This window comes from Venustampulla echinocandica, assembly GCF_003357145.1.
Source record: "Venustampulla echinocandica strain BP 5553 chromosome Unknown scaffold_13, whole genome shotgun sequence".
NCBI lineage: Eukaryota > Fungi > Ascomycota > Leotiomycetes > Helotiales > Pleuroascaceae > Venustampulla > Venustampulla echinocandica.
The window spans coordinates 207,881-219,927 of record NW_022474218.1 but is presented as its reverse complement, the minus strand read 5'-3'; the positions used below and the strand labels follow the sequence as shown (position 1 = coordinate 219,927).

At 48.2% G+C, this 12,047-nt stretch overlaps 3 protein-coding genes across 3 annotated transcripts; 1 reads left to right on the top strand and 2 right to left on the bottom strand.

Annotated features, from left to right (window-relative positions):
• Positions 1-788: 788 nt before the first annotated feature.
• BP5553_10053 (putative pathway-specific regulatory protein nit-4) lies at positions 789-3,598 on the bottom strand (the record flags this gene model as incomplete). Its single annotated transcript, XM_032018676.1, has 3 exons — positions 789-1,929; positions 1,981-3,319; positions 3,385-3,598. The coding sequence occupies 3 exons, from the start codon at positions 3,596-3,598 to the stop codon at positions 789-791; spliced, it is 2,694 nt and encodes an 897-aa protein (XP_031865084.1).
• Positions 3,599-7,938: 4,340 nt separating this feature from the next.
• On the bottom strand, positions 7,939-8,926 carry BP5553_10052 (Hydroxyacyl dehydrogenase; the record flags this gene model as incomplete). The annotated part of the gene is made up of 3 exons (XM_032018675.1): positions 7,939-8,303; positions 8,366-8,800; positions 8,860-8,926. The coding sequence occupies 3 exons, from the start codon at positions 8,924-8,926 to the stop codon at positions 7,939-7,941; spliced, it is 867 nt and encodes a 288-aa protein (XP_031865083.1).
• Positions 8,927-10,349: 1,423 nt separating this feature from the next.
• Positions 10,350-11,559, top strand: BP5553_10051 (uncharacterized protein; the record flags this gene model as incomplete). The annotated part of the gene is made up of 4 exons (XM_032018674.1): positions 10,350-10,499; positions 10,567-10,671; positions 10,734-11,116; positions 11,256-11,559. The coding sequence occupies 4 exons, from the start codon at positions 10,350-10,352 to the stop codon at positions 11,557-11,559; spliced, it is 942 nt and encodes a 313-aa protein (XP_031865082.1).
• Between the last annotated feature and the right edge of the window lie 488 nt (positions 11,560-12,047).

The following is a 12,047-nucleotide window of genomic DNA, read 5'->3' as shown; positions in this document are numbered from 1 at the left end:
GGATGGTTGGGGGAGGGGGGAGGTGTGGAATGGGATGGGATGGGAGTTAGGACGTAGGAGGAATAGGCTGGAATGAAGTGAAATAGTGGATTATGCGGGGTGTGGGGAAGGTAGATTTCTCATCAATAAGGCAGGGAGGAAGTGTTGGGAATGCGATTTGAATGCTTTCTGTTAGTCATGTATAGTTTTTAGAGTAAATACACTTGGCATAGCATCTATGAGAAGGGGTTTTGTATGTATGTATGTATAGGTATGTATGTAACATATGTATGTATAAGAATGGTAACAGATATACTCGCCATGCCATGCCCAACCCTCATCAAACTAACTAACCAGCACCAAAATTCCACATCCACATCCACATCCCCCATCACGCACACTGATTCTCAAAAAGAAGTGTAGAAGAGAGAAGAAGTTGTTTAGGTATCTACAACTCTATATAAAAATAAACATCAAAAAGGCGTTAAAAGCCCGAGGCTTACAAAAGACCCCCCTTAAAATAAAACGCCATTCGTATATGTATATATGCTTGTGTGTGTGTGTGTATGCAAGCGTATAGAAGACCCCCCAACCCACCCACTCCTGCTAGATAAACTATGCGTGATTTTCGTGAAATCATATATAAATATAAGGTAAAATATGCTCCTCCCGACCCAGTTCCGACCACCGCCCAGCTACGTAAATGAATGAATGACCACCCGGTTTTCTTTTCAAACTCCGGTCCGTGAATTTTTGAAACGAAAACGAAAATTCCCATGTGTAAAATGTTTACAGGGACCAAAAGTTAATTAGTAATTCCAGTCGTCATCATTGAACGCGTCGGGGTTGTGAGGGTTGTTTCCATTGTTTCCGTTGTTTCCGTTTTGAGGCATGAGGTAGCTGGAATCAACGTTTGGGAGGTTGTTCATGTTTGGCGATGCGATGGCCCCGTTCCCCATGCCGTCAGAGCCGCCGGGCCCCATCCAGTTGTCGAAGCCGATGACGAGGCTGGCTTGATCGCGGAGCCACCAGTCTTGACTTTCGACTAATGCCTCGACGCCGCCGAACATCGTGTTCGTAGTGACCTGCCGAGCCATGGCAGCTGGTGAGTTTGACACCATGCTAGAGGTGGTGGGTAGGATATCGGTAGACGGAGTGAGTGTAGAACGTGATGTTGATGCTGATGTTGGAAGGTTGCTGTATGGGTTACGGGGAAATGGTACCGGAGGTATTGATGAATCATCGCCCACATTGGTAGCTGCAAGACCGTTGGAGGCTGCCTGTCGGCGAGCAGATAGTGCCTGGATGGTAGGACTTTGTGTATCTGACGGTGAGTGGTGCATGCCTTTCATCGTTGACAGCATCTGGGATTCCGGATAGCTGTATAGACTATGTTTAAGTGGGTTATGATTGAGCACTAAGTTCGATCCCTGTTGCGGTGGTAGGGGTGGAGGTGCAAATGGAGGTGGTGTAGCTGTCGAGGATGGTGAAGAACCGATGATCTCCTGTTTCGGAGACGGCACATCAGCTGTGTTGAAATGGCCAAATTTGGCATCGGAGCGAGCGAGGACAACAGCAGCCTCCTCTGGAAGCTCAATCTTCCATTTTCTTGCCAGCACACTGAGGATGCTCAATGTCCGACGGGCACATAACCAGTCATCTGCAATCTCCTCGAGATGCTTGACCCCGTGTATGATGTCCCTCTTTGCGGCTTTCTCCGGGAGGTTCAGCAGATGGATCGTGCACGCCGAATGGACTATGTAGACTGCAATATTGCAGATTTGACGCAGGCCATAGGTGCGTTTATATAGCCGCATAAGTTTTGAGACAGAGCCTGCAGCTTGTGTGCATAGCTTCCGAGGCGAGACGTGGGATGGGAGGGGCGAGGTTGATGGGCTATACTTGAGGAAGGGGCGGAAGAGGTGGATATATAGAAGATGGAAGAACATGCTAAGAATATGTGAGTTGAAGTTATTGTTAACTCAAGAGGTTTTTACTTACTGCATGAGTAGGACATTCGGTAACTGGCCCTCCTTGGGCTCCAGTTCCTTGGGGAGATCCCTTCGCCATGCTTCGAGCCGTGTCTGTAACTCACTCAACTTTTTCAATTCCTGGGATCTCCCAATAGATCTCTCGAGACGCTGTGGACTGTAAAAGAATATCAGTAAGTCACTGCTGATCTCGGCGAGACTTGAAATCTGCAGTGCCACTGTCCTCGTTCGCGACGCCTGTGAATGCGATTGCCCGATGCCATTATCGGTATACGGAGACCAAATATCGGCGTCCTCGTCAGGGAAAACATCATACTTCGCTACCGTGATGTTGGCGGCTGGTAGTTGCGGTAATCGTCCGAGATAGTTAGACCAGCACTTGTCGAATAAGAAACAACCCCAGAACGTGACCCTTCGAGCATCAATTTCCTGCTCATCCATGGATTCCCTGCTATTGGTCATCCCCCCGGAATCCAGGCTCAGGCCCATATCTTGCGCCAGTCGGAAGGCCATTCCACTGTAGACCCAGCCTTTGGCCTCTCGGCCGCACCCAGCTTCACGAACAGACATCAGACACAAGGCTTGAATAGTTGTCAGACTAGGCTTCTCGTATTCATCATTCTCAACAATAAGCCGTTTCGCCTCGGCAAAGAAAGCGTCTCCCTTTGTGGTCGTATCTCCTGGATGAGCACAGCCTTTTGGGGAGTCGGTAAAGTGGCATCCTAATGCTAGCATAGCGTTCACGAGGGGGCTAGAACAGTATAGCGTCCGTTTGGGGTTTATAGTAGCTTTTCCTAGGAGGAAATCTCGATAGAAGAGACTTTTCGATAAAGTCGTGAAATAGGGATAATGCCAGGTAAAATACATGTTGATTAGATGTACGATGAACTCGGTATCAGACGTCACTGCTGTCCAGCTTGTGAGGGGATCCTCCTGCTGTTGGAAAGACTCGGATGCGGCAGCGTGCTCGTCTTCATCCGTAGGTTCCAGGTATATCAAGTTCGAAGTACCTCCAAGGAACCGAACAGCACCGTTCTCCAGCCTCAACTCGCCCATCTTCCCTGAAAGTTGTGTTTCGAAGGTCGGCAGGTTCGTCGTATACGAAGGACCATCGATTTCGCCATCGTCCTCATCCATGCCCTCCTCATGTCGACGTATGCTATCCGCCACCTCATCCAAGCTTTCGCAGGTCCGTATCTGCTTCACCAGATCTGGCACATCGTCCTCGGCGGCGTTCAATATGGCTTGCACAAGAGTCTGCAATGTCGAGGTCCGCGTCTTCAAACTATCGATCTTCTCCTTGTACACGCCCTTTCGTCGGTGGTCGCTATTCGGATCGTAGACGCATACTGAGAGGACAAGCATCAGCTTCAAGAGACACCAAGCGCATTATCAACAACGACCTGGGGCTTACCCGTCCCATAAACACTCGAGCAGGCTGCGCAACTTGGAGTGTTCCCATTGCACTTTGACTTCCTCTTCCTACATGCGATACAAGCCGTGCTCACGCATCGCCTCTTGCTCGCGGCGTCTTCTCTGCTGCTCCTCGACTTCTTCTTCACTGGCGCCACAATTCCACCGGCCCCGTGCTGCACCACCAACTGCTCGGGGTTTTTGATATCGGCCATCGATTTGAGGCGTGGGGTTTGCAGGGCAGGGTTGGGGAGATTGGAACCCTTGACGGACACAGTATCTCACGCTCTGAAGCAGCGCCAAGGCCCGGCATGTATATATCTCCAGGGTGATATATCTCGAGTCCTAGATTGCGGGCGGATCCACGGTATCACAACGCTGGCGACTGGGGCAAGAAATGTCGGGTATCGCAACAATAGCAACAATAGAAGGTTGAGGAGACTGGCGACCGCGGACGGAGGGCGTTGTTTGAGACCAGCCAAGGCCTAGACCAGTGGCAACGCCCCCTCGACAAGCTGCTGCCCAGCACGCTGGAACGTCGCATCGCATCGCATCGCGCACAGTTCACGGTTCACGGTTCACGGTCCACCATCCACCATCCACCATCCACCCCGCGAAGAAATTCCCCTTAAGCCCCGAAAACGCCGGTAGCCGTGATCGAGATGGTCAGCTTGATAACGGAGAACCAGGGGGGAAAATGGGGTTGGGCCACCGCCAACGCTTATCAGATGTTTTCTGCTGGTCATAGGTGCAGCTACGTGGATATATTGCTATAAAAACACTGATATGCCTCCACAAGTCCCGACCTGCAGAGAGATCGGCATATGCATCCCACCGTGAAGCCTCGCTATAGGATCAAGATATACTGATAAGAGGTGGTTCTGATACTTCCCCACGCTTTTTTTTTTTTTGGATAAGCCACGGATCTACGAATGCCGATTCGGCTAAGATTAGAAATCGGTACTCCAGGTGTTCAAAAGAGACGACTCTCTACGGAGCACTTAGAGACCTTGGAGATTTAAACAAGGAACCCCCCACAACCTTCTCTCAAAATGGGGCAACGAGTGCAAAAGCGATTGACTAAGGACGGCCACAGAGGCGTTCAAGGAAGACCATCAATCACATCCATTGCCAAGCACCTAAACACCCGACTAAAAAACCCCTCTTGAGCCAGCGAAAAGGCGTTCCACTGTGGCTGTCCAGCACCGGATATAGCACTCAGAACAAAATTGCCAAGCAAACATACCTATTCAACTGTCTTCTAACATTACCACAGAATTACAAACAGAAGGATCTCCGTGATCGCAATTGCTATACTCCGATGCCAATCGTGCTATGTAAGCTTTCTCACGTGAGATATAGCCTAAAGCAGCGAAGAGATTCTACAAGCGAGCAAATCATAGTGCGTTCCTTGAGTTCATTTTGGCCTCGTTAAATAAAGGGTCAAGTTTCCGTTTCTAATTTTTTTCTTGGGCCTTTCGGTATATTTCTTGGTTTTGGCCGGATGCTTCAAGCATGTAACTTTTAACTTACTTTGATCTTACTCGCTCTGAATTTGGTGTTCCATAGCTTCGCGGGCATCTCTCGGGATGATGGTATCGTAGCTTTTCAAAGGTTAAATCTAGCTTGACGGGGTAAGATGGGGTACCGCCAAAACCCCAGCAAAAGACAACTGGTATACATTTCTGCAAGCTACCATCAATATCCTCTATCGGACTTCCCACTTAATTTTATTTTTTTGCGCTGCTTTTCTGTTATTGTTACTACTTCCTAGTAAATGCCGCAAAATATTTGTATATGTGGTTCCACTACATGCTGAATACCACGTTGACGAAGGGGTCTCTCATCGGCCACTTGCGCTCTTTTAGTCACACCGACTCAAAGTTAGGTCGGAATCCTTACCTTTGCGGTCGATGGTTCCCGGGACCCTTAGCTTTAGGAGGTTTCGTTGCTAATGAGATTACCAAGCGAGTTGGGTTTCCTCCGGATCTCCCGGTAGAGCAAAGTTTTTCCAGGTCATTATTTCAAACAAGCTTAACTTGAAAGGGTCGAGAAGGCAGACATCCTTTTGAGCGGTTGCCTACAGTGCGGGATTTAGATGGTCGCTTTAGCTGCAAATACTCGCGGATATCTGTTTGTGGTGTTGCCGGACGAAATTTTCAAGGGCGCCTGCCGGTTTGAAACTCGGCCTACGTTATTCTGAAGACTTCTAGCATAGTTAGACTCTACTCTCATCTTCGCCGATCTGTTTAGTCTCTAGACGTGAGCAGCGGTCGCTTTAGCCTGACCCTGCACGTGATCTCCAATAGGGCATATATTCGCCCGGAAAAGTTATACTCTCTCTTCTCCTCTTCAGCTTAATATCTTCGTACCTACGATTGTATTCGAATAGAGAGATCCTCCGCTTTTGAGCACTCTCTACTTGCATTCGTGACAAGCTCAGAGTTCAATAGGCTCCTATCTATTTTTACAAGTAGATACCACGTGTTCATTTTATCGACATTTGTAGTACCAGTGTATTACACGATTCTTCGAGACGAATATAAAAAGTCTCGTCTCCCCTTTTGCATTTATCAGTAACTCCTTCCAAAGGTTCAAAGCATTAATCACCCGGTCGTAAATGACTCTGCAGCCTTTGTAGATCACTAGTGAACAATCATCATCCTCAATCTTTGTGTTACCGGTGTAACTCTTCCGGCCGGGCCTTTTTCTTCGGTTTTTTGGACGCTCTTCCGCCAATCCTCTGAGACAGCGACATATCAGGGGTAACATATCGCGAAGACAGACGGCTTGATTGACTCCCAGCGGCATCCTAGCCCGAATCGTTGGAGGTGATGGCTAGGTTGCAGCATGGGGCTCCATGGGATGGGGTTTGGATTTTTGCCCCATCCCATGGGAGCCCATAGGGGTAGCTTATGGGGCGTTGGGGTCCTATATCCCCCCGGATTTTTATAAAGGTGACTTCCACGTGACTTAATTATATATAAAAGTACCTACTAAGTAGAGGATTAGTAGAGAATTAGTAATATACTATTACTATACTATCCTTTATATAAAAAGAATTATAATACTACTATATATTTTATATTTGTTTCTATTAAAGTCTATTAAGTCTCTTGAGTCTTTCGAATCTCCTGCCTACTAGCCTGCCTAGTAGCTGCCTACTAGCCTGTCTACCGGCCTACCAGCCGGCTTGCGCCGGTAGATACCCGGAGTAAAAGCGAGATTAGCGTTCCTTTCTAAGTAAATTGCGTATTCTCACAGGCCACCCTCTTATCCTAATTAAGGTATGATGGTGATGATGATAATAATAATGATATTGGTTTTCGTCTATCGGGCCGTAGGCGTAGCCTACGGTCCTGGGACCTCCCTAGGGGTACGGAGATGTGCTAAGCTATCGGATTAAAATACAAAAATAGTACAGCTAATCAGAAAGTATTTCCTGCAATTGCGTTTGGCCTGAAGCCTTTTTTAGTATACCCATCTGCGGCTGGTTGGGATAAGAACGGTGGAGTGTGATTGGGGGCAAGCCCCTGTAGTTTTGCCTTGAGGCAGTAGCGTATGATAACCAGAAGGTCGGTGAGTTTTGAGGTGATGCTTGAGCAACTGGAGGTTGGGGCTTACAAGCCAACAAAGGCGAGGGTTTTGTAAAACTTGACTATAGTTAGAAGGGCGCGTATACCTAGAGGAAGTTTCCCAGAGAGGGTAACCCGCTGCCCTGAGTGCAAAGAGAGTAAGGGGTGCGACAGTGAAAAGAAAGTTGGGGGGGAGGAGTGAGGTTGCTGTAAATCAGCGGGTACAGATCCTGGAGTAAAACTCTGTAACCCTGAGGAGTCCTGCAAAGTCCTCAGGGGCCATCAGGAGGCGGCGAATATAGGCAAGCCCTTCCGCTCCACTCTGGGGGGAGAGGGGGGTTTGGTGTGACCGTGTGTCTTGGCTATAGGCTGAATTTCTTAGTTACTTTTCAGTAGCGTATCAGGTGGTCAGGTATCTTGACTCTCCTGCAGGGGAAGGTGAGCTTTGCTTCTTCTTGTTTGAATCTGGCGTGGTACAAGGAGAAGTCTCCGTGCGAGGTTTTGAGGGCGAGGTAAGGTGGAGTATAGTCCTAGGGACCTAATTAAGGTATAGCCAACCGAGTGGCTTTTTATTTCTTCCGGTAGGTCGGTAGGTAGGCAGGTAGGTAGGCAGGTTGTACAGTTGTATAGTTACATGTGTCGCCGTGCGGTCGGTTGGTCGCTCGGTCACGTTATATTTTAAGTGTATACCTACCTAGGTAGGTAGGTAGTATAGGCATAGGTAAGTACCTTATGCTGTACCTTAGTAATAGCTTTCCAAGCGCCGTGGGCAGAGCGAGCTAATACAATTGTTTTATTACTCTACGTAAGATATAATAATTTGTGGTTAGGTATCTTCGCTAGAGAACCTAAGTATTAGCTTGTGACCCCTATACAATATGCTTCACTAATCCAAGGTGCTGTGCAGGCAGAGTCAATTGCTGCCGGGTTCCGTAAAGGTATCTACTTATCTACCCCATCACCGCGCCAAACCTTCCAGATCATTGCCCAGCTAGTCCTAATATACGCTTCAGAATTTCGTCATCGCTAGGATTCCCCTCTCCGTTGATGGACTTGTACGCAGGCCCAAGCACGGCCATTTCGATTTCCTGGTACTTCCCATCAGCGACATAAACCACGTTTCCCTGTCTAGATGCATCGATCATCAGATAAGCAGCAGCGCGCGCAACCACCGAGCCGGGTTGCGCGTTGTGGGAGATTCCCTTCATGATGTCTTCCATGTTGGGGAGGACGCTGGTCGTCGTCCATGATGGCATGAGAGTGTTGATGCGAATAGGAAGTCCCGCAGTCTCCATAAGCCGTGCATAACCTCTCCCAAACCCCAGGACACCGTGTTTGGCCGTAGCTAGATGATTGTGTAAGCTTGGCGTACTCTATTCATGGCACATTGCTTTTCTCTCGACTTACAGTAATCGGGAGCTCGAAAGGGCTGTAAGCCGGTGCTGGAGCCCATGAGCACAACACTACCGCCTTCGGGTTGCTGTTTCATAAAATGAACGGCTAGACAAGCTGTGTTGATGACGCTTTTCAAATTGATGTCCAAAACTTCGTGGTTTGGTTCCTTCAGGTCCCCGTTCTCGTCTGCTTCAATGGCTAAGTAGTCGGCGCGGGGACCAATGCCGGCGTTAGCAAAAACGTAGTCGACCCGGCCATAGTGTTCCTTCGCTTTCTTAAACAACGTGCTCAGGTCGGCCCAGCTAGTCACATTGGTTTGCACAAACAGCAAGGCAGGCGTTTCTGCCGACTCGGCGGTGGCTGGCGGCTGGATATCGCCACTGACGACCGATGCCCCTAATGATAGCAGCAGGTTGACTGTTGCTAGGCCTATACCTGACGAACCGCCTGCAATGATCCAGTAGGTTAGTTAGCCCGAGTCAAAACAGGTGGTGGAATGGCCGTACCTGTGACGATCACAACCGCGCCCTTGAGGCTGAGTAAATCCTCGTCCTTGATGAGAAATTCGGCCATGGTGCTGAGATAGGATACGCTGCCGGCAGATTCAAGGATCAAAAGCAATTTCTTGCAATCTTGGAGACAAAGTAGCAAGACTATCAAATTCAAGACGAAAGGATCAGAGGATGGAAATCTTGAGTCTCGAGATGACTTCTAAAGAGTACCGAGGTACTACGACTTCCCCCCGCACGTAACACTTAATGCTCCATTGCTAATAAGTACTGTATACTTCGCACAGGCGGTGTGTGTGCGCCACTTAAAAATGGTCTCTTGTCTCTTTAAGAAGATTGTACTCGTACAGGGTATTCTACGGAGTTTATCACATGCGGTAGTCTGTCCCGCCCTTTAATACTTGTGTAGTAGTGGACCCTTTCAAGTTTCAACTGCATTTACTCCGTATGTTTGAAATACCGATACCCTGGAAATAAAGGGTATGTCTCCACAATCTCCACAGGATCCCCGCATTACTGGCTTCATCAGGCCATGCGCCAAGGGTATCGGCAGGCGGCACTTCCCCGGACCGTTCCGATGCTGGAGAAGTTCCGGGGCTAGTTGTTTTCAATGGCCTGACTATAGTGGAACTCTCCATAGATAGCATGGATCAACAATAAGAAATGAGGAGTTGCTTTTATTTTTACAATTTCTTTTCCTCAGCGAAGGTATCTCTTCCTTCTACCAATTCTTCTGAATCGCTTCAAGAATCCTAACCTAAGATTATCCACTTACCCAAGGATCCCACCGCCCCAACCACCCGGGCTAACGATGTCGCAAGCTCTACGGAGTACGTACATGTAGGTCAGATTAAAAGTCCTGATACTCGCTAGGCAGGGGTTGCCAATGCCAAGAGTGAACCCCCTTTCACCTAGCAACGAGAGCAAAGCCTAGAGAGCCTGAAGCAAACCTGGCTATAGGGTAGGCTACAGGCTCGAGGCCCTGAAGCTTAGGCTTAAAGCCCCTATAGAGTCGCTAACTTCACATCACTAATGGTTGCTCTGCCAGAACTATGGCTTGTTACCCCGGCTTAGCGGGTATCGGGAATTTTGAGCTGAACCTACTGTACGAAGGAGAGTCTTCGACAGTCGTAAAAAGCAATTCAGGTTTTGAGGAAATAGGGAAACTAATAATAGTGCAGTAAGAGGCTAACAGGGATGACAGCGACTCAGCGAGGCTGAAAGCGACGACGGGGTATGGCCAACTAGAGTAGCGCCTGATTTCTTCCCGTTGGCCCATGCTGTCTGCTCAAAGTTCGACTTTGGCCAGGGCATTGAAAACAACAGGGCCTAGGCGAGTTAAGATACTTTTACCAATTGACATTTATACGTTCGAACTTATCTCCCCACAAAACCCCCTCGAGTACTTGATAGAGAAGAAGAGGTGGTCTTCATCCTTACTTTCTTCATCCTTTCTTACTTTCACAACGCTCAGCTGTGCTGCAATCATGGTCCAACCCGCAGGGGACGGCGTCCCACTCTTCTATGCTTCAGCAGTGCTGTTGGCCCTAAGTTGGCTCACATTCATTACAAGGGTAGGAGTGCGGATATGGAGAAACGCCTTGGGTTTGGATGACTACTCGATGTTTATAGGTCTCGTATGTGTGTAACTTGCTTGCTTCTCGTTCCCCCAAGACCAACAACGTACTAATACTACTATCGCAGCTGCTCTTCACGGTTACAAGCAGCCTATGTATTGTCTGCTGCTTCTATGGGTCCGGCCAGTTTGCTGCCGCCCTGAAGACTAGTGATATTATGTATGGAACCAAGGTGCGTACTCTCGCGCTCTTCCCTTGAACGTCTGGGACAGTGAAATTGACCATTACCAAAAGCTCTTCTTCATCGCCGAGTTCTTCTACGCCTCCGGCGCCGTCGTTATCAAGTGCAGCATCGCCATAACTCTCCTCCGTATTGCCGAATCCCGCCGTAACTTTTTGTGGACTATCTGGGGCATCATGATCGTCACTGCCATTTCTGCCGCCATATTCATAATTGGTATCGCTAATATCTGTCATCCGATTACTACGTTATGGGGTGAAACTACTACCGGTTCATGCAATCTCAAGCTGAACAGCGATGTTAGCTTCTTCTTTTCTGCTATTGAGATTGCAACGGACTGGTCTTTGGCAATCTTGCCTGCGGTCTTGTTGTGGAATGTTCAGATGAACAGTAGGGTCAAGTTCTCGGTGGCTGTAATTCTTGGGCTGGCTGCTTTGTAAGTACCTTAATATTCTTCCCCCGAATGGCCTTACTTCGTTTTGCAACCACTACAAAACTCGGTGTACAACTGGCCAACGCCTCTCTAGTGCAAGCTGTGCAACAATAGTCCGACTCTTCTACCTCAGTCTCTACAGCAACCCCGCAGAATTCATGTTCAGCACCGGCAAAATCGGCTTCTGGTCCGTAATCGAAGAAGGCATCGGTATCATCGCCGGCTCGCTTCCCGCTCTACGCCCTCTCCTCTCCCTCCCCTTCCTCGGCCGTATCACCACCACTAAATCCAGCGGCCCCGCTTCGGGCAGTAGAGGCAGCAGATTGAAACAATCGAGGAGTGGACATCAGGTGTTAGGTTCGAATGTTAAGATGGATAATTTTCAGCAACTAGGAGATAGGGATAGGGATGGGGATAGCCAGAAACATATCTTGAAGGAAACGTAAGTTACGCTGCCGACGAATGAGCGGTCTGTTTTAGGCCTCTAGAAAATCACTTTAAGTTCGTAACAACTGTATTTATATATACTATTAGGTTACCATACGCGCCTTCAATACTATATACAACGTCCATAGTAAAATCCTGTTATGATTTTGTATCGTACAGAGTAGTACTGGGATGTTCGATTTGCCACCTGTTTTACAAGAAGAGTAAGTACGACAAAAAGTTTAATTTTGGACTATAAGGACGTACTATTTCCATACTGCTATTATGCGAGCGTATTACTTCTAGGTACCTAGCTCGAGTTCTTTCTCGACTTTTTATCTAGTAACAATGTCTTTATTGTTCCCGGAGCTATTCTTATAGGATTTGCGCTTTGGCATCCCGAAGAGTCTAGTAATAGTAAGAGTACAAAGAAGTCAAGACAAAATTAAAGAATAAGGAGGCGTAGAGTGCAGGTGTCTATAGGGGGGGATTAAAATAGCTTGGTAGC